General features: G+C 36.7%; 9 protein-coding genes across 10 annotated transcripts; 6 read left to right on the forward strand and 3 right to left on the reverse strand.

The window, feature by feature from the left end:
* The first annotated feature begins 3,395 nt into the window (after positions 1 to 3,395).
* On the forward strand, positions 3,396 to 4,431 carry LOC17898140. The gene is made up of 4 exons (XM_006305728.2): positions 3,396 to 3,505; positions 3,610 to 3,726; positions 3,814 to 3,984; positions 4,161 to 4,431. The coding sequence occupies exons 2-4, from the start codon at positions 3,625 to 3,627 to the stop codon at positions 4,242 to 4,244; spliced, it is 357 nt and encodes a 118-aa protein (XP_006305790.1). The 5' UTR covers positions 3,396 to 3,505; positions 3,610 to 3,624; the 3' UTR covers positions 4,245 to 4,431.
* Positions 4,432 to 4,593: 162 nt separating this feature from the next.
* Positions 4,594 to 6,265, forward strand: LOC17898353. Its single transcript, XM_006303980.2, has one exon. It carries the CDS (start codon positions 5,167 to 5,169, stop codon positions 6,085 to 6,087), a length of 921 nt encoding a protein of 306 aa, XP_006304042.1. The 5' UTR covers positions 4,594 to 5,166; the 3' UTR covers positions 6,088 to 6,265.
* A 179-nt stretch (positions 6,266 to 6,444) lies between these two features.
* LOC17898457 (E3 ubiquitin-protein ligase LRSAM1) lies at positions 6,445 to 9,551 on the reverse strand. The gene is made up of 5 exons (XM_006306793.2): positions 8,413 to 9,551; positions 8,182 to 8,300; positions 7,410 to 8,054; positions 6,991 to 7,324; positions 6,445 to 6,886 (listed from the first exon to the last, which is right to left on the reverse strand). The coding sequence occupies exons 1-5, from the start codon at positions 9,220 to 9,222 to the stop codon at positions 6,572 to 6,574; spliced, it is 2,223 nt and encodes a 740-aa protein (XP_006306855.1). The 5' UTR covers positions 9,223 to 9,551; the 3' UTR covers positions 6,445 to 6,571.
* A 1,549-nt stretch (positions 9,552 to 11,100) lies between these two features.
* Positions 11,101 to 12,643, forward strand: LOC17897584 (peroxidase 7). The gene is made up of 2 exons (XM_006303450.2): positions 11,101 to 11,434; positions 11,726 to 12,643. The coding sequence occupies exons 1-2, from the start codon at positions 11,138 to 11,140 to the stop codon at positions 12,485 to 12,487; spliced, it is 1,059 nt and encodes a 352-aa protein (XP_006303512.1). The 5' UTR covers positions 11,101 to 11,137; the 3' UTR covers positions 12,488 to 12,643.
* Positions 12,644 to 12,741: 98 nt separating this feature from the next.
* On the reverse strand, positions 12,742 to 13,742 carry LOC17900165. The gene is made up of 2 exons (XM_006303380.2): positions 13,451 to 13,742; positions 12,742 to 13,017 (listed from the first exon to the last, which is right to left on the reverse strand). Exons 1-2 carry the CDS (start codon positions 13,677 to 13,679, stop codon positions 12,890 to 12,892), a joined length of 357 nt encoding a protein of 118 aa, XP_006303442.1. The 5' UTR covers positions 13,680 to 13,742; the 3' UTR covers positions 12,742 to 12,889.
* A 219-nt stretch (positions 13,743 to 13,961) lies between these two features.
* LOC17899346 (protein YIF1B) lies at positions 13,962 to 15,880 on the forward strand. Its single transcript, XM_006305467.2, has 5 exons — positions 13,962 to 14,068; positions 14,602 to 14,774; positions 14,867 to 14,965; positions 15,058 to 15,209; positions 15,318 to 15,880. The coding sequence occupies exons 2-5, from the start codon at positions 14,604 to 14,606 to the stop codon at positions 15,703 to 15,705; spliced, it is 810 nt and encodes a 269-aa protein (XP_006305529.1). The 5' UTR covers positions 13,962 to 14,068; positions 14,602 to 14,603; the 3' UTR covers positions 15,706 to 15,880.
* Positions 15,881 to 16,816: 936 nt separating this feature from the next.
* LOC17896802 (vacuolar-sorting receptor 6) lies at positions 16,817 to 20,580 on the forward strand. 2 transcript variants are annotated; one of them, XM_006306931.2, is made up of 12 exons: positions 16,821 to 17,423; positions 17,942 to 18,634; positions 18,710 to 18,798; positions 18,879 to 18,948; positions 19,056 to 19,139; positions 19,227 to 19,303; positions 19,391 to 19,472; positions 19,570 to 19,652; positions 19,751 to 19,814; positions 19,902 to 20,030; positions 20,134 to 20,237; positions 20,341 to 20,580. In XM_006306931.2, the coding sequence occupies exons 1-12, from the start codon at positions 17,129 to 17,131 to the stop codon at positions 20,464 to 20,466; spliced, it is 1,896 nt and encodes a 631-aa protein (XP_006306993.1). In that variant the 5' UTR covers positions 16,821 to 17,128; the 3' UTR covers positions 20,467 to 20,580. The 2 variants fall into 2 exon arrangements, with proteins under 2 accessions (XP_023632915.1, XP_006306993.1); XM_023777147.1 differs by having other exon boundaries at positions 16,817 to 17,423; positions 17,942 to 18,798.
* Positions 20,581 to 21,004: 424 nt separating this feature from the next.
* Positions 21,005 to 22,716, reverse strand: LOC111828681 (putative F-box protein At1g30925). The gene is made up of 3 exons (XM_023777202.1): positions 22,348 to 22,716; positions 22,209 to 22,292; positions 21,005 to 22,082 (listed from the first exon to the last, which is right to left on the reverse strand). The coding sequence occupies exons 1-3, from the start codon at positions 22,714 to 22,716 to the stop codon at positions 21,162 to 21,164; spliced, it is 1,374 nt and encodes a 457-aa protein (XP_023632970.1). The 3' UTR covers positions 21,005 to 21,161.
* A 1,506-nt stretch (positions 22,717 to 24,222) lies between these two features.
* LOC111828558 (meiosis regulator and mRNA stability factor 1-like) lies at positions 24,223 to 25,145 on the forward strand. Its single transcript, XM_023776775.1, has 3 exons — positions 24,223 to 24,240; positions 24,452 to 24,726; positions 24,870 to 25,145. Exons 2-3 carry the CDS (start codon positions 24,474 to 24,476, stop codon positions 25,127 to 25,129), a joined length of 513 nt encoding a protein of 170 aa, XP_023632543.1. The 5' UTR covers positions 24,223 to 24,240; positions 24,452 to 24,473; the 3' UTR covers positions 25,130 to 25,145.
* Positions 25,146 to 25,563: the final 418 nt, after the last annotated feature.

Consider the following 25,563-nt stretch of genomic DNA (forward strand, 5'->3'; position numbering starts at 1 on the left):
TCTATTTTGATCGAATATTTTTCAAAAGAGCTGTGTATACAGTGAATGGACTTTTTGGGGTGTGAATAAAATAATGGAGGCATGATTAGCGAAAGTGCGTAGGTAATGACTAATGAATTACGCCATTAGGCAACTACAATAAAAACAAAAGTGTTAAAGATTGGTTAATTAACTTGAAATCTAAAAAAGTACAGGTTGATGATATAAAAGTGCCCTTTGCTTCGTTTTAGGTTTAGGAATGAATTAGAAAGGGATAAACTCCAAAGATTATAGAGATAATCATATATAGAGTTTAATAGAGAGGTTCACATTCACACGTCTATTATTATATACTAATGTACATCAATACTCTGACAGAGTTGGTACCTAAGCCTGTGCCTAAGAACCTAAATTAGATACAGAGACAGAGGCTATATATGGTCTCTGTTGCTTTTAAGAAAATAATGAAAATTAAAGATTACAATTCCAAGATTTGGGGTTTGGTTTGGTATCCATATTTACTAATTTTGTATAGAGCATTATAATTTATAACACACAGTGAGGTATCAATTATATAATCTTTTAGGTATCACGTTTTACAATAATTAAACTCTAAGATATTGATTGGTAAACATTTTCAAACCGTAGAATCGTGGTTTCTTTGTAAACAAACAAAAAGTTATATTTAGAGAATAGTGTGGTGAAAATGATTAAAAGAGACAAAAATTAACTTAACTAAAAACTGCAAAGTGGCGAAAACAATAACGTCAAAACAAGCTTTAGTGATTCTTGTTCACGTATATATCATTTGAGTGATAAGCTTGGCGAGAAGTGAAACATTTATAAGTAATAAACTTAATTTGTAGAGATTCTAAGTAAAAAGGAATTGAATTATAGTATTATGTATGATGATAATATCTCAAATATGCTCGTACTATTTTTCTTGATTAGATCAATGAAGTGATCATAACTAACTACTTACTTTTGTTGACAAAACAAAAATATATATGAAGTGATCACTAACTACTACGATTAGTCGTCCACTATATCTTGATAATCTCTTAACCTAATTAAAAGTGTAGGTATGTCATGTATAGATTCTTTTGCTGCATCTCATATCTAGAGATTGATGAGAATTGAGAAAGTCTAGACTCTAGACTACACAATTTTATACTTATACGAAGTGATCACTAACAATGATAAACTATCGTCCACAATATCTTGTCCCATAATCTCTTAACTCAATTAAAAGTTTATAATGATATGTATAGATGCTTTTGCTACATCTCCAAATCTAGTCCAATGAAGTTTTCTTTCTTGATAAACAACTCTAAAAAGAGAATTCGTACCACAAAACAAAAGAAGACTTCGGTATATATCCGTAATCACATTATAATACATGTATACAATTAACGTTGAGAAAATTGTAAAGACTGCCATGTACAGTAAAAAAACTTGTAAGAAATGCCATTTTGAGAAACCTCTTCTCCCGCCTGGCACAAGAGCTCTACAAAAAGATTAATGTATTCCTGGATGAATTGGCTGCTCAATGTCGTGACTGTTCAATTTTTTTTTTCTTTCCCTTTTTCACTTTCTTTTTCTTCTTCCAACAACAAACAATTCCACCAGACCAGATCCGACGGACGAGGTCCGGCGGACGAACTCCGACAGACCAGATTCAACAGACCAGAACCGACGGACCAGAGTCGACAGAGCAGATCCGGCGGACCATAGCAATTCTGGTCCAGATTCGGCAGACCAGATTCGACGGACCAGTTCCGACAAACCATAACTCCAGCGGACGAGTTCTGGCAGACCACAGTCAATTCTGATGAAGTATAACCAGTTCAAGCAGACCAGATTCGGCGGACCAGTTTCGACCAACCAGAAAGACGAGTTCCGATAGACTAGATCTGGCGGACGAGTTCAGGCGGACCATAGTCAGTTCCTACGAACTTTAACCAGCTCCGGTAGAGCAGATTCGGCGGACCAGATAGACCAGTTACGATAGACTAGTTCTGGCAAACCAGATCTGGCGAATCATTTTCCGGCGGACAAAAACTAGTTATGATAAACTTGTTCTAGGTGACAAAATCCGGCGGACCATTTATGGTGACCTGATTCGGCGGACCAACCAGACGATAAAACAAGTGATACGGTTATTATACTATGGACAATACATTTTTCTGTAGATGGACAAGATTCGGTGAACCAATTTTGGTCGACTAGTTATGGCGGATCAGATGTAATGGACCAGATCTTGTGGACGAGATCATTTTTTTTTTTTGTCTATCGTTTTTTGTCTCTGCTCCTTCACCACCCACAACTTCCACAAAATCTCTCTACTCGTCCTCCATTAGCACCCACCAATTTGTACAGATCTGGTTTACATTGTGCCCTTAAATAAATCAAAACTTTGTTTGTGTTCTTCTATAGAACATCGTTGGTGGACACGCATCAGAGTTGTCTCTTGAATTCTGTCAAAGTGAGTTTTCGATAGACCACATCTACTTTATATTTTTTTGTCCATCATATATTACATACTCGTCCGTTATTTTTGACATAGTCAATTACCCACAGGATATTAGGCTACATACTAACAATTAATGGCTACTGCTGCAAATAGAAAAAACAAAGTTTTACTCTCCAATGTTAAGAGCAAAATCGTCCAATTTTTATCTTTTGTGGCATGTTTTGAAAGAGAATTTTGTTAATGACAGTATTATAAATTTGAGTTTCAAAAATGGCACACTTAACAAAATTCCCAGTAACGTTATCAGTGAACAAATTAGTTTTATAATTGACTCCAAAACAATATATAAGTCGTACAAAGTATATAGTATCCGTAGGATCGTAGCCAATTATCTTCGAACCTCTAAAAGCAAAGTGTGCCGCCTTCTTTGTATCTTACATCAAAGTTTTCAGCTTATATTACTAAATTGGATATTTGTAATGTTTATCATTAATTAACATAGAATAATAACACAAATAATTAGACCCACAATTATATATATATGATTCTAATGATGAAATGATTATGTGGAAGACATAAGAAGGTTTTTTCACTTTTCACCAACTAAACTCTTCACTAATCCCTCACCCCCACATACCATTGTCTAATTTTTTATTATACTAAGGCATCAAAGTCCAACTTCTGATGTTTTCTTTTCCCTTTCATCATCTTCATTATATATGATTAAGATAAGACTATATTTGACTTAACTATTTACAATGAGCACAACCTTAAGTATAACTACTATGAATTTGGCTAGTATAAGTCGATTTGGTAACTATAAAGAGAAGTCTAATGACACTTATGAATCGCCTTCGTATTCAAATAATGGGCCTAAGCCATATCTTATTGGGTATATATTTTGTTTCTTTTTCTTACACAACATTTTCTTGAGATTTCAATTTGTCTTTCTTCTTCTTCTTCGTCTTCTCCACTTTCAGATTTGATGCTCTCATATTTGTCAAGACTTTAAAACACTACGGAACACAAAAGCGGAAATTGCAGATATCAAAGGTATGTCAAGTTTTCAAGAACCCAACACTTCAGTTTACTTTTAAAACCAGTTCGATTTGAAACTAATCAAGTGATGATATGGATCTTGAAATCTATGCAATTAGGGTTGAATTGAATCCATGGCTGATGTACAGTTGAAGCAAAGAGGCTACATCTGGGCAATTTCAGCTGGACTCAGTGCAGCTCTTGCCGCCATTTCAGCCAAGTTCTTCTCATCTCTTGTAAGAAGATGTTCTGTTTTCTCTTTCAATATTATAGCTTTTGTTGAGTTTTGATTATAAAAATGAAAAAGTTTTGATCTTTGACAGGTGATTAAGTATGGGTTAGTTGTAATCTGCAATGTGGTTATGTGGGCATGTTATGTAAACAGTTTAAGAGCTCTCTCATCTCTACAAGCTACTGTCACAAACTTTGCTGCTAATTTCCTCTCTTCCGGTTTAGCTGGCTTGTTTCTGTTTCAAGAATCCTTATCCTTCCGCGTAAGTTTTTGATCTTGAAAATGTGTGTTTTTGTGTTATGTTTTGTTGGTTTATATGTTTCTTGAAAGTTATGATCAAAGTCTATAGACATTTGAAGATTGTTATGATGATACATATTTGGGTTTTATAAGTTGAATGAGTTTTGGCTGATATGTTCCAGTTTGTTATTTATGCAGTGGTTTGCAGGAGCTTTATCGATTACCATTGGAGTTCTAATCCTCAGTAAGTCGAGTATCGATAAAAAGGTTAGCACGGATTAGTCAAGAATTCGATCTGATAGCTTTTTTTTTGGAGAAGGATGCTTTTGGTTTCTAGCAATTAGAGATGTTAAGTTGTTCTGAGGTTTGAGTTTCAGAGGCTATTTGATAAAAGGAACCATACTGTATTTAGCCAATATGCCAATTTGGTTTCCACTTCTATTGCAGCTAGAGTCTCTAATCATCTTTACATTTCAGTTTTTGACAAACTAAGAAATGTTTTAGCAGTGTGTATAATAGAATCAATTAAGTGAACTGTGTATGTTTATAGAAGAACTGTTTCCATAGATCATCAAAAGGAAACATAGATGAACGGTATTTAGATCTTAGTAAATCGAGAGAAAGTAAAAACGAAGCTAACAACTTGTAATACTAACTAGAAGATTTGTATAATTAGATCTTAGTTTGATGATGCCGTTTTTATTATTCTATCAATATAACTTTGTACTACTTCGAATGTTCTTGGCTTTTCAAGAGTAATTTTAATTCGCTTTAGAAGTAGAACTAATTTCACGTCACAAAGTGTTGACTTATCTATAGAGAGACATAATTAAGAACACTCACACAAAGGTATACTAAACTCAAAGGTCAAAACGATCAGGTCATGAGCTACGTGCAAACCATTTCATACGTCTCCATCCAACATCCTAAAATTGAAAAATCAAATCATTTGTATTCTCCCTTGAATTCTCAATTTATTTTAATATTCTCACTTACATACACACACATCACACATGAAGCATGATAGTAACCACATGTCGAAATCTTAGGACAAAGATAGAACCGACATGTAAGTCACTACTTGTTGCCATGAACGTGCTTCCCATTCTCTTTTATATTCCCCTTACTACTTATATCTCTATCCTTTGCATGTTTTTTACCCGGAAAATTACAAACCAATCTCTCAAAAATCTAAGCTTTAGTTATGCCTCCTCCGGCGATGCTTGCGTTTGAAGATGATTTAGCCCATAATTCGAGTGATAATGAGTGGCAAGGTTTCAGAGTTTTCCCAGGGGAAAACACTACCACTAGCCCTAACCCTAACCCTAACACTAATTACAATTTCTTGGTTAAGAATGCAATTCTGCAGAACGAGAAATCAGCCAGTACTCTTTTCGCCCGTTCATCGGTAACAGAGGACAGCTTCAGAATGGTACTTCCCCCGGCCATGCCTCCTCCTAGAGACTCGGCAGTTCCGCTTCCTATGCTTCCAGAGCCGATGAGAATCCGGAAGAAGCTTAGCTACCAAGAATCATTCCTCTTTATGAGGAAATCACATTACTCAGAGAAGATTCTCTACAAGGAAGAAGATTTCAAATGTAACGCCTTCTGCTTATCTCTACCTGGATTCGGGAAACACAAGCCGGTTAGAGCTTCTTCGAAACGCCAAGATTCGATGGAGAAGAAGATGATCAGAGCTTCTTCCTTCACAAACTCCACCGTGTCCATACGCGCCTCGCTAGAGAAATTCGAATGCGGTTCTTGGGCTTCGACTACCGCTCTGATTCAAGATAACGGTCGGTTGTTTCACGATTTCCCGGTGGAGATGACGAAATGCAACAGCCGAGGAGGAAACAGAGGAAGAGATGTGCAAGAACCTGTGACTTCTGGTTTCTTGTTCGATAGAGAAACTGAGACTTTGGCTCTGAGAAGTGTTTTGAAAACGAGGAGTACTAGAGATCACAGGAGATCTGCTGAGAATTCACCGCAACGTCGTGTAAGGTTCTCGACTTCTTCCTCGTCTGCTTCTGTTTCTTGCCCTACGTCTCCGCGAACTTGTATCACTCCACGTTTGCGTAAGGCTAGAGACGACTTCAATACTTTTTTGACCGCACAAAACGCATGAGTGAGGGAAACAAAAGACAGAACACCGAGAGTTTTTTTTTTCTATTATGTATGTATATGAATGTAATGTATCTACGGATGCTGTGTAAATACTTATATATCTATCAAGAGAGAGAGAGAGAGAGAGATTGTTGAATATTTGAGATATCGAAATCGATGATAATAAGATCATTTAAAACTCAAAATTTTCGTGTTTGCTTAAAAGCTCTGTTTCTGACTTTAAATCTCCAATTCTTAAGGGTTTGTTTGGCTTTCTTGAATCTTAAGCTTTCATTATTAGAGTATTTTGGATCATTTGAGTCATATCAAGTATCGAAGTCGATGCGACTATGATTACTAGAGTGGTTGCAAAACTCAAGGTGATCAAAAGTTTTCATATAACTGGACAAAGTCTTTCGTTACAATGTCAGGTAACATAACCTAATATAAAGAGAGTACAACACCGATTAGTGAATTAGTCAGCGTTTTAAAACTGATTTATTATTTCAGTTTCTTGTATCGAAGAAGACACGAACAACATCCACAATCTGCGCTCGGCAAATCGGACATTTCCCTCCACTACAATGCAGTTCATTGGCACATTTCAGGCACATGCACATATGTCCGCATTTGTACAAAACCGCCTCGACCTGCGTTTCGTCGCAGACGCAGCATTTCCATTTCATCGGGTTTTCTCTTTCAACCTTCTGCTGCAGGCTCGCGTTTGCATCCAAACACGTTTTGACAGAATCTCGTAAAACCGACATTTCTTGCTGAAGCTGTTGGATCTGTGATCTCATATCGCTTATCAGCTCCATTCCCTGAAAATGTATTTAAATCAAGCGTTTCAATGATTTTTACCACTAGTGCGATTGCAAGTTTCTGTTGTAGAACCAGAAATAGAACAAGAAATTTATAGACTTACAGGTGACTGAAGATTATGAACAGATAAGACTGGAGTTGAAGTAACTCCAGTGTCTTGAGAACTCCAAGATCCTGCAGGAGACGATACAAAGATTTGTGATGAAGATGATTGGCTCGAGTCATCTCTATCATCTTCCTCTTCACCTTCCGTTAATGGCTCTTCTTCTTTGATTTCTTCTTCGACTTCATATTTCTCTTCTGCCTCTTCTTCTACTTGTTCGAATTCCCATTGCTCAGACTCAGAGTGCTTATTTGAGTGTGTCTGCACACGGGACATCATGAGATTATCAATCTTCTCTCGCAACCCGCTCTCCAAAAAATCTGTCACCGTTCTCCTGTATTAGGTGGAAACATACATTTTCTTAATAAATGGTTAACAAGTAAGAGGAAAAAGGTTTGTTGAATTTGATGGTTACTTACCGCTCAAGGAGTCTGCATATGTCCTCTTTCTCAGACCGAGTGTTCATTACTTCTAGGTACCTAGACTTCCTCAGTTCCTCCCAGTAACTTCGCGGCCGAGATATTTCGCTAAGCCAGTCATTGTTCGTTTCTCCATAATAAGACTGCTCATCTTCATATTCTTCCCATCCATTCAGATATGATGTTTCTTGTTGCTCAAGACACTGATCCATCCCATTACTCTCATGTAACATACCTTGTGTTTGAGTTTCTTGCATACAGTTTTCCGTTTCCTTCTCACTCTGATTCTGCCTTAACCATGATTCTTGAGTTACACATGCGCTCAGACTTGTTTTCTCTTCCTCTTTCTTCACATACTCGCTGTAATTGCAAGTATCTTCTACATCTCTTCTTTCTTGCAGTTGACGGCAATTCGCAACTGGTGCATTTACAGCTTCTTCTTCCATACATAACGTTGCTTCCTCTATCTTGCGGTCACGGATGTTCAACCTCTCCTTGAAGAAAGCTTCTAGAGTACCTTGTTTCAGCATCTTGTTCTTGGTAGTTCCTTCAACGGCTTTGTTATTCATCTCATCGGATCTATGATGATCCTTCCTCTGATCTGTTGCATCCGGAGTGCTCAATGCATTTGCACGAAATCTCTCTCTGTGTTTCGATAGATTCAACGATTAAAAGGATCAGACATAAACAAATGCTCATAACTAAAAAAAACAAGAACCTCTTAGGGAATAAAATAGAAAAGAACAGAGTTTATGAAAGAAAATTTACAAACCTTAAATGCAGAACTGTAGAGCCTGATTCGATACGGTTTAATCCTGTTGGTTTTGCGTTAGACCGGCTTTGATCTTGAATCGAGAGACAGCGTTTGAGACTCCTTAGCCTTAACATTGACTGGTTGAAGAAAAAATACATAACAGGAAGAGATTGTAGTCAAGAAAAAGTATAAAGTGGATTATGAAAATGATTGGGTGATTTATCGAAATAATGGAAAATATAATTTTACCTGGAGACGACCACGTTGAGTAAACCTAGAAACTGCGTTGCGTTCAAGAAGCAAATCCAACTCACGGTGGCGATCACGTTCCATTTGCATAAGCAAATCGGCAAAAGCTTGCCGTCCTCGGATCCTCGGTGAGAAACCAACCACCGGAAAATTACTTCTCTCCGACGACGACGAAGTGCAAGGCCTCGGCGTTCTTATAATCGAGATTCCATCGCCATCGCCGCCGCTTTTAGCTCCGGCCGTTAGTTTCTTGTCTTCGTTGCTGAGCCTCCTAACTAGATCAGCCACTCGTCCCCATTTGCTCTCAGATTCAACCTCCACCGTTGGTTTAGTATTCTTAGCTTCTGCTATGTCTTGTTCTTCGACCATTTTGGAATCACCGTCGATCGAATCTTGAACACTACTAAGTCCTGAATCGCTCCGAGTACTACTCGCCGTTGATTGGCCGCTGCTCGGCGAGTTTCCGCCGTTGGATCGGTGTAGCCTCGCCTCCCATATCTGTACAAGAGAAGAAGCACCGCGATTGTCGTTTCTTGTCGATTCAAGAACACGCTCTGTTCTAACAATTGGTTTCTCCGTCAATCGAATACGACTGTTCTTGATGTTATGAGTCTCGATCCAAGAATCGACCAAGTTCTCAGAGTTCTCGTCTCCGGCATGAGTTTTGTAGACCTCGTGATGGTTTTTCACCGGAGGAGGAGGTTTGAGATTCTTGTTGAAAACGCCAGCGTTTTGATTACGGTCTCTGAGAATAAACCCGAATCTCTGAGACGGTGAAGGCTGTATGATCTCCACCTGAGAAGACGCCATTGTTTTGTTACTATAAGACTCGTATCAATATCAAAATACCATTCGATCGATGGAGATACTACAAGAAGAAGAATAAAGAAAGAGAAATTGGTTTTGTATTAGTGAAAACACAGATTTTTCTCTGTTTTTTTTGGTTTGTTAAAGAAACAGAACAACAAGAAGTGGTGGAGACACGAGGAACGAAGAAGAAGAAACAGAACCGATGAAACAGTATTGTTCTTATCTGTTTAGTAAAGACTTTTGTTTGTTTTGTTTTGTTTTGTTTTGTTATTACAAACACCGCTAGTCCTAAAATTGCTCTGTTTTGTCCCTTAAACTTGGGAACGTGTCTGTAAAATAAAGAATGAGGTGTACGCTCGAGAGAAAGGAAAAAGCTTGCGTGGCCAAAAGTGAAGATGTCGTTATGGAAAGAAACTTAAAAAAAAAAAGCTATAAATTAGGACTATTATAAATTTAAAGGTTTCTGATTCTGTATAACACTTGTCATTTATATTGGTAAAAGCAAATTAATTAGTAATGCCAAAAATAAGGAGCATTTGATTACTATATACTTATTAAAGTTTATTAAGGCTCCTAAATGCGATAGTCAATATGGAGCCGTTGGGGAGATTTAGCCGTTGCTAAGTGGGAACCATGCGCACTTTTCTTATGCCATATCATTTAAAATAATTAAATTGAATAACTAAAGATAGTAAACATATAACATATCTTAAATTATATAATTAGAGAACATATATGGAAAAGAAAAATTGATTAAAGAAAAGTAAAATAGTATATTAGGAACTTTTTTTTTTGCTTTTTCGAAATTAATATTATATTTTGTTTAAGTGTTCATTTCAATTTTTGGTTTAATATGTGTAATATAAATTTAATTATACCAAGTTTCTTTCCTGTTATAATTTTTGGAAGAAACAAACTCATGGTCATGATTATTTGTTGAGAATTGGGATTGACCAATGACTACAACAAAGATAAATTAAGATTGACCAATGATTATTTTTTTATCTTTTTTTTTGGTTGTAGGTGTTTCTCATCTGTGAAGCACTGTATTGTAAGATTTCCAAACTTTTGGAATTATCAATGAAGGTATGTATTATTGAAAAAAAAATTATTCGGTCGGTAAAAAAAATTATTTGAAGGTTTATACATGAAAGTGATTTGAAGACATCGTGGAAGGTTAATAAGAGACTACAAATATGTATGAATTTTACTAGTCAATTTAACAAATAACTTTATTGATATAAATCATGACATCTATTAATCTAGTACCCAAAAATCTCTAGAATAAATACAATTATTTCACTAAAATATTTAATGGATTTAGCTGAAACCATGAAATGAAGTACAAAATTCGTATTTTTTTTAATCCCTAGTTTTTACTCATGAGAAAACTACTATCCCTAGTTTTTCTAAAAATCTCGTAGTTTTCTAATAGCCTTTATATGTTCAAGATATTGAATATTAATTTCGAAATCTCACGTTTTGCTTTAATTAAAACCGATTACTTCGATAGCCTGCTTCACCGTGTATATACCACTAGTAAACAAAACTAGACTTTTATACCGACCGATGAGCAAAATAAAATAACGCAATCGAAGTTGACAAACATAAACTTAATCTAATTCATATTAGTCAAAACCCCGATTTTAATAATGTAAATATATCATTATCTAAACTTTAGTTTGTTTCTCTAAGGGAAAAAGGAATCATATATCATATATTATATATAAACATTTCATATACGACATGCAGGCAACTCACATGAATATTCAAATCTTTAAGTTGTGCCTCGCACGTAAAAGCATCACATTCATTTCCAAAACCCAATATATATAAATTACTCACACAACACACCTCTCATCAAAGCCAATCAAATTCCGAAAGAAAAAAAGATATATCAAGAAAGCACTACAGAATGAAGTTGGCCGTGGTCTCAGTCGTCTTGCTCATGGTTCTCGTGGCTTGGCCGGTATCAGCTGGCCGGAAAGACTTACCGGGAGCTGGAGGATACGGAGGTGATCATGATGATGACGATGGTGACGACACAACGTCATGGTTTCCTTTGGACAATCTGTTATCGTTGAATTACTATGACAAGATTTGTCCAAATTTTGAGAAAATCGTTGATAACAAAGTGAGGCAATGGACTAAGACTGACGCTTCCCTTGGCCCTGCCCTCCTCCGCCTTATCTTCCACGACTGTGGCGTCACGGTATTGCAATTATATCTTCTTTCTTAAATATTTATTCAACATTAGTCGTTCAATTGCGTAGTATTTATATATACATTACTCCAGGCTACATAACCGATTAATATTTTGATTCATATATGTAATGTATGGTTTACGATGTTTTCATTTCTTGATATTGAAAACGTAGTAAAGCAATTTATTCTATGCACAAACGCACCTTACCTTAATGTTTTGCGCATATCTTATAGTATAGATAAGCATTTCAGAAGATAACAATTTGACTCTCTTGTAAAATGAATTAACGACTTTCAGGGATGTGATGCGTCGGTTCTTCTAGACTACGAAGGGACAGAGAGGAGATCTCCCGCGAGCAAAACCCTTAGAGGCTTCGAGCTGATCGACGATATCAAGTCAGAGCTCGAGAAATCTTGCCCCGGCTTAGTCTCCTGCGCTGACATCCTAACCGCAGCTAGCCGTGCCGCTACCGTCCAACTCGGTGGTCCTTACTGGCCAAACGCCTACGGTCGTCGTGACTCCAAACACTCTTACGCTAGAGACGTTGAGAAAGTTCCTTCAGGCCGTCGTGATGTCACCGCCCTTCTCGAGACGTTTCAATCTTATGGTCTAAACATCCTCGACCTAGTTGTCCTCTCCGGGGCACACACCATCGGACAAGCGTACTGTGGCACCATCCAGTCAAGGCTTTACAACTTCAACGGTACCAGTGGTACTGATCCGTCGATTGACCCTAAATACGCAGATTACTTGAGACGCAAGTGTCGCTGGGCCACTGAGACTGTTTCTCTCGACGCCATAACTCCAGCAGTGTTCGATAACCAGTATTACATTAATCTTCAGAAGAATATGGGAGTCTTGACGACTGATCAGGAGCTTGTTAAGGACCCGAGGACCGCTCCACTTGTAAAGGCTTTCGCTGAACAGCCGCCTCAGATGTTCAGGCAGCAGTTTGCTGTCTCTATGGCCAAGCTGGTCAATGTTGGTGTTCTCACTGGTGAAGATCGTATCGGAGAGATCAGGAAGGTCTGCAGCAAATCTAACTCCGGAACTTACTAATTATTATCTCTCATAAGTTTCTAAAAGAATCTTCTGTTTCTTGAAAGTAAATTCTTGTTTGGTTTTAATTTTGAGTTCTCTTTTTAATTGTAATTTGTTGTCTGAAACAACAAAACTGTGAATCTTGATTTATACTGAGAATTATTTTTGTTACAAGTTCCTTTGACCCTCGTGAGGTTATTAGCAACTTCATAATCCCAAATGTTAACTGCCAATCGAGTAAAAAGCTGTGATGTTAACTTTAGGTGCAAGAAAATGGAAGTCTTCGTCTCTATAATATTGAAGCTCATGGGGAAAAAACATAGTACAAAGGTAGATATACTCTAAGACATTCAAGACCCTGAGAATTTAGAGAGAACATAATTGTGCAAGTCGAAACAAACCAGTAGAAAACCAACAGGCTTAGTTACGTTTGCCTCGAAGGACACCCTTACTACGGCGATTCTTCATCCCCATCTTAAACTTCTTCTTCAACTTCCTTCCGATAGGTTTTAGCGATTTGTTTTTCTTTTCATCATCCATTTCCACATCTGCAAACAACAACAGTAGTCCAAAACAGAACATAACCAATATCACAAACCCTTTCAAAAGATATAGAATCAACTCAAACTATAGTTCCCAATAGACCAAATCAAACATTGATTTACCTTAAAAAGAAACTATTATACTTATACGATGCAAATGTGAACAAAGTTCCTAGAACATTGCTATGCACTCAAAACAGTGAATTTGATAATGTCACATTGCAATTCACAAAGTGAAAGAAGCAAAAACCTTTCCAAGAGTAATGAACTAACTAAACCTTCAAAATGTATCAAAATGAGTAATTTTCAACTAACGTAGCTTTTTCAAGCGTTATCTAGCATATCGAACACAAAACGAACAAATCAAGTTTACTCAATCTATGCCAAATCAAGTTTACATGGAGAGATTGAAGATACTACAGTAAGAAACTGTACATACCCGAATCGTTATCGACAGTGGCAGGAGCAGACTCAGAGGAAGGCGTCGCAATTTCCATAAACGGCGAAACTGGTGGTTGACGAACTGGTAGCTTCGGCGCAGCGAGTGCGGCTTCGATTGCGGCGGATTTGGCGTCTTCTCTCGTTAGAGTGAATGATTCCTTCTCCACTATTTCTCTTCTTATTGCTCTCAATCTCTTCACTCTCTTGCATCTCATTGATTTCGCCATTGTTGCGCTTGGGGGAGAGATTCGAAAATTAGGGTTTTGAGGCAAAAGGGTTTTTGATTTTGGCGTCGGATTGTTTTATATCGTCTAAACCTAATTGAGGAACTGAGAAAAAATTGGTCCGGTTCTGTTTGGTTACGAGTTTAAACTATATCTTATCCAAGTTTAAAGCCTATTTGCGAAAATAATTGACCCATTAAGTAAACTTTAGTGGCCCAATATAGGCCCAAGAGAAGACTCGTTGCGCAACGAAAACCCGAGAGTACCCTTCTTCGTCTCCGTGCAGATCACACTGTTTGATTTCTGAGGAGAATCAATCATCCATTGTTTCCATTTGAAGAAAGCTCTAACTCTATCTTCGAAGCTTTTACTCTCTACCTGCTCATCTCCGGGTTAGTATGTTTGTGTGTTGATCGGTAGTGAAACTTTTTTTAAATTTTCGTTTCGTGATTTCGTTCGTTTTTGTTGTTGTTTCTCGGTTAGCGAATCAGATCTTTGCTATTTTGTTCTCTTCTGTTTCGATTTTGATTTGTTTCGATGGATTTAGCTTAGATGGCTTGTGTGTATGAACTTGGAAGCTCTTGAACTTGTGTTGCGAGATCATTTGGGATTCTCTTTTTGTTGAATTATAGATCTCGAATTGGCGCTTGGTTATGCATTCTCGTGAATGAAATCGAAAAGCAATGGAACATATTAAAGCGTCAATGTTAGGATCTGGTGTTGAATCCTATTTGTTCTTTACAAATATTGAAATTGAAAAACTTGTAGATAACTCTGTTGAATCTGAAGAAGCAGTTGATGTACTAATTGCTATCTTACTTTTTGGTTTCGAAATTAGAACTAAGAGATGTATTGATTGTGGTGGTTTATTGGTTGGTGTGAGATGAAGATGTGTTGATTGTGATGGTTTTGGGTTTGATGGCAGAGATGTACAATAACATGGGACCTCAACCGGGGATGCCAAGACCTCCAGGAAACCCTGAGCCTGGTCCATTTGGTAATCCTTTCACTGGAGCTGGCTCGGGTTTTATCCGTGGTGGTTTGGGAGCGTATGGGGAGCGAATTTTAGGATCAAGCTCTGAGTATGTGCAGAGCAATGTAAGTGATTTCTTGATGGTTTCATATCGTACTTAGTATCTGATTTCCATGGTTTTGAAGTTGCTATTAACTCATCATCTAAAATGGAACAGATAAGCCGTTACTTCTCTGATCCGCAATACTATTTCCAAGTTAATGATCAGTATGTGAGGAACAAACTGAAGGTTGTTTTGTTGCCTTTTCTACATCGGGTAAGTTAGTCTTCTCTTTTCGTCTTTTGTTTTATACCTTCTCATTAAAGCCATTAAATTAAACTAGTATGGCTTCTGCTTCAAACCCTCAGGGACATTGGACCAGAATATCTGAACCAGTTGGTGGTAGGCTCTCATACAAGCCTCCAATATATGATATCAATGCGCCAGACTTATACATTCCGTTTATGGCATTTGGCACCTACGTTGTTCTTGCTGGCCTTTCATTAGGACTGAATGGAAAGTAAGTTTTATGCTTAGTCTCTCCCCCTGTGGTTCCCTCTTAGAGTTTGCTATATTAGGGCTTGAATGATTGATGTTAATCTGTTTCAAACCTGACTGGTCTCTCTAGGTTTACACCAGAAGCTTTGAATTGGCTGTTTGTGAAAGGATTGGTTGGTTGGTTTTTGCAAGTGATGCTCCTGAAAGTAACACTTCTATCACTTGGTAGCGGAGAGGCGCCATTACTAGACATTGTGGCATACGGAGGCTATGCTTTTGCTGGTCTATGTCTTGCGGGGTTTTCCAAGATAATGTGGGGATACTCGTACTACGCATTGATGCCGTGGACATGTCTATGCACTGGGATTTTCTTGGTGAAGACGATGAAACGTGTTCTGTTTGCTGAAGTAAGGAGTTACGATTCGAGCAAACATCACTACCTTCTGCTGTTTCTAGCCTTGGTCCAGTTCCCTCTTTTGATATGGCTTGGTAACATTAGTGTTAATTGGCTTTTTTGAAATGGTCATTACGTTTCTTTTTTTCTTCTTCTTCTTGTGAATTCTTTATTGGTGTACTTGTAGCGTAACTTGAACGTTCTTGTCGATGTATGTTTGTCAAAATTCTATTCATATGAATGACGTGAAGAAAGTGTTATTTTGAACATTACTGATTTACTGTATTAGTCTTTTTCTTCTTCTTCTTGTAGACATAAGACTACTAGAAAGGAAACAACTTCAATTCAATTTTTCCTTTTTCTGTGTCTAAAACAAAAATGGCATGAGACTCCACTCCAACGGGGCACTATAAGTTTTGAATAATGGATTGACATTTTAATCATATGCATATACACATTTAAAATTCAACATCATGTTCAGTGGATATGATAATTTTCTCTTCTCCCACAAGTAGAACACATATATATATATAATTCATTCTAATCATTTTATTATTAGAGACCAAGTCTCTCTACTAAATACAAATGCATGTTTGTAACCATTTCCCTGAAATTATATTTAAATAAGGTAATAAACACATCATGACCTATAAAAAAACAGATCATTATCATGGTCAGCCTTAAAATAATTCAGGAATAAATAATGGTAAAGGTAACAATTAGGTTGAATATATGAGTTAATAATTAGTGTCTGATTAAACAACTTATGTCTCCTAGTAATTGTCACATCGCCATTCAGATGATTCTAAAGTTTCTAACTTAACCCAAATGGTACTTCATTAGTCTTTTGCCTTTGCCCCAATTTTAAAGTCAATGAAGTAAGCATTGGTTTTGAAACTTTACTTATAGTAGTCGTAAATGTATGATTTACATATGAAATGTCCGGATTAAAATTGAAACTTGTGGACTTATTAAACTTAAGCCACCCATACTTCTTTAAACGTTTCATTGATTAAGCTTCAAGATTAGAGCTTTGAGAAAGAAAACAAATGATAGGACCTCACGATTTGCCTTACAATCTAAGACAACGTTAATATTATTTTTTATTCTCGTAAATAATTTAAAATGACAAAGAGAGAAGTTTGTTGAATCAGTAGTTGCAGAGACATGGTTAGTTCCGCTGACTCTTTCAAGTCATCTTCTCTCCCGTTTACTTTACGCTCACATCTCTTTTTCTCGAGAAAATTCCTCGAGAAAATTAATCGGAAACAGAGTCATTCATTTTCTCTCTTGAGCTTCTTTTCTTTTTCCCGTCTAAGCAAAATTCTCCTCTTTTTTTTATATCCATCAATTCCATGGAAACAAATAGAAAAAATGAAGAAGTTTGAATCATCTAACTCTGTTTAAGATCTCATTTTCTCGGGAAAATTTTCGAAAAAACAGAGACACCCATTTCCGAAAATTCATTACTTTCCGACTTGCGTTCACTTTCTCAGGAACCAAACGTAAAATAAACCCAAAAGAATAAATTTCTCTAATCGGAAACAATGTCTTTGATTCATAAAGGAGCCACCTTGGCTCTGTTTCTAGCGTTGACCATGGTGGTCACCGGAGTATTCGGGAGATTCATCGTTGAGAAGAGTAGCGTGATGATTCTAAACCCTTTGGCAATGCGGTCTAAGCATGATGCTGCCATCGCTAACTTTGGCGTTCCTAATTACGGTGGTTACATGATCGGCTCCGTCGTTTACGCCGGTAAAGGAGCTTATGGGTGTGACTCTTTTGACAAAACTTTCAAACCCAAGTTCCCTCGTCCTACCATCTTAATCATCGATCGTGGAGGTAACTGTTTCATTCAAATTGCTCTGCAAATTAGAGAATGTGTTTTCAACTCTGCAAGTTTCTGTTTAGAAATAGAAAGTTTTGTCATTTACATAAGAGACTTGTCTTAATCTCAATTTAGTTGTATACGAACTCAAAAGCTCTCTCTTTTAATTTTTAGTTTAGCATCATTCAATCTCCCTATTGATTCAAATTGCCCTGTAACTTAGAGAATCATCATTTACTCATTTACATGGGAGACTTCTCTCAATCTCAATTTAATTGGAGAAGACCATTAAATCTTTCACTTTTTATGTCTTAGTTTACAATCTTTCAGTTGAGATCCAAATATTACTGCAAATTAGGTATGCCAGACTTGTCTCAATCTTAATTTAGTTGGTAGAAGAACTCAAAAGCTTTCTCTTTTTAAGTATATTGAGATTGAGACAAGTCTTTCAATTTGATATGTTTCCATAGTTCTGTCATTCTGTGTTAGTAAATTTGGTTTTGATTTGTTGCTTTGTTTTGTTTTGCATTAGAGTGCTACTTTGCATTAAAGGTATGGAACGGTCAAAAATCTGGTGCAGCAGCAGTTCTAGTAGCTGATAACGTCGATGAGCCATTGATAACTATGGATTCACCTGAGGAATCCAAAGAAGCTGATGAGTTTATAGAGAAACTCAACATTCCTTCAGCTTTAATTGACTATTCTTTCGCCAATACCCTCAAGCAAGCTCTTAAAAACGGTGAGGAAGTAGTTCTAAAGATAGACTGGAGTGAGTCATTGCCTCATCCGGATGAGAGAGTTGAGTATGAGTTATGGACTAACACGAACGATGAGTGTGGTGCACGGTGTGATGAGCAGATGAATTTTATCAAGAACTTCAAAGGGCATGCCCAGATTCTTGAAAAAGGAGGATACTCTTTGTTCACACCTCATTACATTACATGGTTTTGTCCTAAAGATTATGTTTCCAGCAATCAGTGTAAGTCTCAGTGTATAAACCAAGGGAGGTATTGTGCTCCTGACCCTGAACAAGACTTTGGTGATGGATATGATGGCAAAGACATCGTTTTCGAGAATCTGAGACAGTTATGTGTTCATAAAGTGGCGAAAGAGAATAACCGGTCTTGGGTTTGGTGGGACTATGTGACTGATTTTCACATTAGGTGTTCAATGAAGGAGAAGAAGTATAGCAAAGAATGTGCTGAAAGAGTTGTTGAATCTCTTGGTAAGAGACATGATTACATTCGTTTTGCACACCTGTTCTTCACATTTCCCATCTTAATTTTTCTCTTATTCTCAGGTTTACCACTTGACAAGATCAAGAAATGTATTGGTGATCCTGAAGCTAATGTGGAGAATGAAGTTTTGAAAGCTGAGCAAGCACTTCAGGTAGCGGTTTTCTTCTTGAATGCATCTATATAACCGTTTCTGAAATTTACTCACCAAGATGTCTGATTTCTTACTTGTAGGTAGGACAAGGTGACCGCGGGGATGTAACAATTTTGCCAACATTGATCATCAACAATGCTCAATACCGCGGTTTGTTTCTTTCCTTCTCATTGTTACATGTTTGTTTAGAAACTAGAACTAAATATGTTACCGGAAAGTTGTGCATGCTTAAGCTTATAATATTATTTGTTCTTCAGGTAAACTCGAGAGAAATGCAGTACTAAAGGCTATATGTTCAGGATTTAAGGAAAGAACTGAACCAGGAATCTGTCTAAGTGGAGGTTAAACCAATTCCCTTGTAAGCTGAGGATGATTTTCTCGTGGTAACAGAACGAACTAAAAAACTCTTCTTTACATTACTGAAACAGATGTCGAAACAAACGAATGTCTTGAAGCAAATGGAGGGTGTTGGCAGGACAAGAAGTCTAATGTAACAGCTTGCAAGGTACTTGATTAGAACTGATGAATTTTAGAGACTACTTTGTTTATAAATATTTGGTAAATTTTAACACCTGAGTTTGGATTCTGTAAGGACACATTTAGGGGAAGAGTCTGTGAATGCCCTGTTGTGAATGGTGTACAGTACAAAGGAGATGGCTACACCTCATGTGAACGTATGTTCTTGAACTTCGATATCGATATCTTGTAGAAAAATTCATTAGTGTTCTGGTTTTGAAAAAGAATGTCATCTTTGCTTGAATGTTATAACAGCTTATGGCCCTGCGAGATGCTCAATTAATCAAGGAGGCTGCTGGTCTGAAACCAAAAAGGGCTTAACTTTCTCTGCTTGTTCGGTTAAGTGACTCTACTTGTTTTGGCTTTTTCAGTTTATAAAGTTTGAAACTTTTCATACAAATATCTCATTTAGTAACATATTATTGTTTGAGTTCAGAACTCAGAGACATCAGGATGTCGCTGCCCTCCAGGCTTTAAAGGAGATGGTCTTAAATGTGAAGGTGAAATTTTCATTTCCTCTTAACTTTAAAATCTCACATCATGTTTTCTTAAACTGACTCATCTTGTTTATATCTATCTTACTATAGACATTGATGAATGTAAGGAGCAATCAGCTTGTCAATGTGATGGATGCAAGTGTAAGAACAAATGGGGAGGCTTCGAGTGCAAATGCTCTGGAAATCGTCTATACATGAAAGAACAAGACACTTGCATCGGTAAGTGTTGGAAAACAAACAATAAAGACCTAAAACTTTGTCAGATTCTTTTTACAAATCCAAGACTCATATCCTCATTTCTTGTTTTCGTCGTTTCTTGTAGAGAGAAGCGGATCAAGAATCGGGTGGTTCTTCACGTTTGTGATTCTAGCTGCAGTTGCAGGCATTTGTGTAGGTGGTTACGTATTCTACAAGTATCGTCTCAGGGTAATGTTTTCTCACTTTTGCTTACCTTTATGAATCTTCATATATATTCATCATCATCATGAATCTATCTATAACACTAATGATGATTGTTTTAACAATGCAGTCTTATATGGATTCCGAAATCATGGCGATTATGTCTCAGTACATGCCATTGGAGAGCCAAAACACAAACGATCCAATGACTGGTGAATCTCAACAGCAACAGCTGAGATTAACTTCTGCAGCCTAACTTTATAATTTTCACCTTTTTTTTCTTCTTCTTATAGATGATTTCTTCTTGTATTAACCCTTCAAGTAAAGTATTCATAAAGAGCTAAAGATGAAATTTTTTCTTCTTTCGTAATTGTCTTTTGGACAAAAGGTTAATTTCGTTTCTCGCAGAGAGAAGCGGATCTCCTTTACATAGTCTCGTGCTATTTCCAGGGTTTGCTTGATTCCCAAGCTTCTCAAGGATCTTGTAAAGATCAAAACGATTTAGACCCAAGTGGCCAAGTATATATGTTGAAAGGAAAGAGTTCTGTGTGTTTTTATTGCTTTGTGACTCTCACTGAGAAATGTTACAAAGAATAAACAAAGGATGATGATGTATTTGAATATGAAGAAGAAACCTATTGATTCATTCAAGCATATCATTTGGTTGTATCGACTATCGAGTGTTTGCAACCACCTCAGGTTTAATCTAGATGACCCCCAAAAGAAGCAACCACAGAAAATATTGATAAGAATAATTAATACGTATATATATAATCAGAAGGCTGTTTATGTTAAAAAAAAAACTCGATTAATTTTAGAACTATTGAAGAGACATGGAATTACAAAACAAAAGATAAAAAAAAACTTATGAATTAAAACCTTGTTTCAGCTCTCCCACACGCCTCTCTGAATCTCTTCTTCTTGATCATATCCATCTCCGTATCCGTACCCTTATGGATAATATACGTAACGATATCCGTTCCCGTAAGGATGATACCCGTAAAAATGATATCCGTAAGAATAATACCAGTAAGGATGATACCAGTAAGGATGATACCCGTACCCGTGTGGATACCAGTACCCGTATGGATACCATGGATCTCCGTATTCATCTTGGTCCCCGTTTTCGTTTTCGTCTTCATCTCCGTATTCATCTTCATATCCATATTCATCTCCGTATTCGTTTTCATATCCATATTCATCTTCATATCCGTATCCATCTTTGTCTTCGTTTCCATCTCCGTCTCCGTCTCCGTCTTCATCTTTTTCTTCGTATCCGTCTTTGTCTTCGTTTCCATCTTTGTCTTCGTTTCCGTATTCATCATTATCTTCATCTTCTTCTGTACTGTAATTTGGGACTTGGATTTTGATACCAATATCCTCTACATGGTCTACAAAGGCGAAAACTTTACAATCAGTCTCCAACGCTTCACCATTAGCTCCAACACCTTGGATTTCAACACTTTGGAGAGAATTCCTTTCTGGATTGAAGAAGAAAACATTATACGGTTTGGATGTAAAATTCTCTGCCAAAACTATTTCACCTCTAGCAGTCATCCCAACGACAAAAACATTGTAGACCTGAACTTCATGTTTAGGCAAAGTGTAGACATAGTTCGACCATTCCTGCTTCTCAGCATCCTCTAAAACCCACATAGTCAACACAATGGCGTCATCATCATCATACGTCAAATTAACCCCACCTAATTTACCCTTGTAGTTGATTAATCTAGTAGCATACTTATCTCCAAAGCATTCCGCGTCAATTGCCTTGAAGTTCTCATAGTTGACATCAAAGCAAACTATCAAAACAGGACATAACTCATCGTTTTTTTCAGCCATATAGTACAAAACCCCATTAATGCATATCCCCTGAGACAGAAAACGATAGTACCAAGGACAAAGGTTATTACCCCTCCACCTCAGTTTTCCGGTTCCTAATGTCAGAATATTATGGAGATCACGTTCGTCACAAACTGGAAAAGCCTCAGCCAGTACCTTGAATTGCTTGTCAATCGGATCAAACCCTAAATAGCTTGTCGACTTGTAGCTGTATACATCAGGTAAGTTAAAACATTGTCCCTACATAAATGAAAGAAACACCCCCACCCACTGATCTCTTGGACTTCTTGTTCACACACTCTGGGATAGTGAAACCAGGGAAATAGATCAAACCAGAGGCGAAGTTACACATATTGTAGCCATGCATATCTCCATGGAACTTCATATGATAATCGGCAGTGACTACAAGAGACTTCTCATATGGATTCTGAGGCTGAGGCGCCGAGAATAATAGCATCTCACCGTTGGCTCGTTGGAGGGCTAATAAGAGACGTGGGCGAGCCGAGGACCTGGATAAGAACAACTCGGTGAAGTCTTGGCGGCTAAGTATGGATCCCCACTGCTTCGACACGCAACGAAACCTCCCGACTGATTTTGCTGGCAATCTAGATAGTATCTCTGGAATTAGGTCATTTGGCATGGAAGTGTCTCCTCCATTCATCATCGTTTTATTTGCTTACTCTTTTCATCGCAAAGATTCTCATATTTATAGGTTTTAGACTTTTAGGGTTTTGCCGTTTAGGTGTAAATAAATTATACATTAATAAAATATAAAACGTATATCTTAACTAAGAGAACAACATTTGGCCGGAAAAAAATAAAAAATTATAAGAGAACATATTTGACAAAGAAATATTTTGTAGAAATTGGACTTTACCGATAGAAATTATAAAATTAATATCTCTTCGATGTTAAAAAGTTTTACACCTAAAACTGTGAGTGCACTTTTTCTTAATGATATCATAAATTTATTTCAATTTTGCAGTAGGAGTTTTAATTGATGTGATGATATTGGTATGGTAGGTGTTTGGTCAGAAGGGTTTTATAATTGTACTTAGTTCCTTGATCAAATTAAGCACACCCATAACAATTAGTACATTTTTGAAACATAATTGTAGAAGTAGTACATTTACTATTCATTATTAGCAAACTAATACATTTTTACTATTTGGACACTATTAAAAATCCCCTTAAATCTAATAACTAAAAAAATTCATCAAAATATATTTGTTTTCTATAAAATTTCAATTACACAAAAATCTGTATTTTTTTCTCTATAATTTGATATGCATTTTAAAAAAAATAATTTCATATATTTTTCAAACAAATTTGATACGTCCAGCTAACCTTATGTACAGTTGTGTGTCGATGTACGGAAAATCATCCGTACAACGGTCTATATATACGTATAATTGTATGTGTACATATATATTCTGGTTTATATATGTATATTTGTTTATGTGTAAATATGTTTATATGTAGTTGTTTCTCTTTGTACAAATATTTGATGTACAATAATATGTTACTGTACAGTTGTCTGTCTGTACAAATATCTGAAATAGTAAAATTGTACTATTTTGCTAATTGTGAATAGTAAATGTACTATCTTTATAATTATGTTTCAAAAACGTACTAGTTTGCCAACACACCCTAACAATTATCATATGAACCTTTTGTATTAGTATTCTTCGAAAATCAGATCTTTAAAATCTTGGACAGCTCATTAGTAACTTATAATAGATGTGTAAATGGTAACTGTACTCTTCGAGAACGAGAGAGTAAGAAGTTTATTTACTGCAGCTTTTTGGTGGGACGTATATAACATCTTCTAAAGTTACAACCACTTTTCACTCTCCATTATTCCCGCTAACTTAGAAACCAGACTTGAAGCAAAGCTGAAAACAGAGAGTTGCAGACTAAGTGCATCATATTACTCTTCACTTCTTCAGACAAGCAAGGTTAAGAAAACTACACACAATAAGCCAAATTTTACTTGGCGTTAAAAGTTGAAAACATATTTTAAAATGGGTCTAAACAAGTAGGGCTGGGCCTGGCCTTTTTTTAGTCACAACAAGCCCACTGAAACATTCATGGCAGTGCGAAATTTCACGTTGCATTACCCCTAAGAAAACCCTTAAAAAAAATCCTTAGACAGCTACGTCGAACTTGCGTCAATCTTTGGGAAAAGGTATAATCTCGTCCCTGTGATAAACTTCCATGATTCTGTTGAATTAAGTCTCATAAGTATTAATCTTCGGAGAGAATTTTGATTCGTGATGATTATAGTTTGTCTTGATGTTTGATTGGGAGATATGTTACCATAGTCACAGATTACAAACCTAACTGCGATTTTATTTCCCACTATTGAGTTTACTCACTTTTCACTTTTACGTTCCAAGCCTTGATCAATAGTAGTACGAGATGGTCAACAATAGTGTAGCTGAGGCTGCATACGAGGAGGCTGCTACGTCGGTTTGGTGGGACATTGAAAACTGTCCAATTCCAAAGGGTTGTAAACCTGAGGGGATCGTTGAGAAAATAAGGTCGGCCTTGAATAAGTTGAACTATCGTGGTAACATCTCCATATTTGCATATGGCAACATGGATCATATCCCTCCTTCTGTCAAGCAAGCTCTCTCTTCCACTGGGATCACTCTTAATCACGTCAACTCCAGTTAATCATCTCATCCTTATCTCTGGAATTGTATAAAGACTTTGATGCTCATATTCAAATTAATGGTTGTGTTTTTTTTTTTTTTTTTCTTTTCTAAGAGAAGTCGATATGGTCTAATTGAGCTTTTGTTTTCACCTCTTCAGGTTCTGAAAGAGGAGAAGTTAGTATGGATATTTTCAACGGTGTGTCGATTCAGGGGATGGGTTATAATAAGAAGCCTCCGGCTAATATTATGTTCATCTGCCGTGACTACACAAATCTAATGTACTTCTGCAGTGACGAAAGGAGGCAGAGGGGATATAACTTTCTTGTGGCACATCCTCAACATCCTTCAGACTCTTTGGTTGCTTCAGTAAAGACCACATGGCTCTGGAGAAGCATATTGGAAGAACCTGATTTATAAACCAGCCGAACTTTCATTCCCGTTGTTAATTCTCTCATCCAAATTAAGATTGCTTTGAAGAAACAAAATTTTAATATATGAAGTTGAGAATTTCTAAACATGAATGTCCTAAATATATATTAAAATGATGAAGTTGAGAATTTCTAATTCATGTCCTAAATATATATTAAAATGATATGTGAGTTGGTATTAGAAGGTTTACGAATCAAAAACTTTTTTGTTTTGTTTTTGACTAATGGAGGTGCAAGGCCTTTAATCTTTATGTATAGTGGGTGTTTATAAGTAGTCTTGAGTGTGGTTCTTTGAAAGTGTATTAGACTTTCGAATGTGAATGATTAAATGTGTGATATAGCTTGTCATTTTTGTGTGTGATTATTGTAATATAAGCTGCTGTCACTGTGAGAGCTGATGCCATTATTTTTTGTTTGCTTTGT

The sequence above is a fragment of the Capsella rubella genome, unplaced genomic scaffold, assembly GCF_000375325.1.
Source record: "Capsella rubella cultivar Monte Gargano unplaced genomic scaffold, Caprub1_0 scaffold_1, whole genome shotgun sequence".
Lineage (NCBI taxonomy): Eukaryota > Viridiplantae > Streptophyta > Magnoliopsida > Brassicales > Brassicaceae > Capsella > Capsella rubella.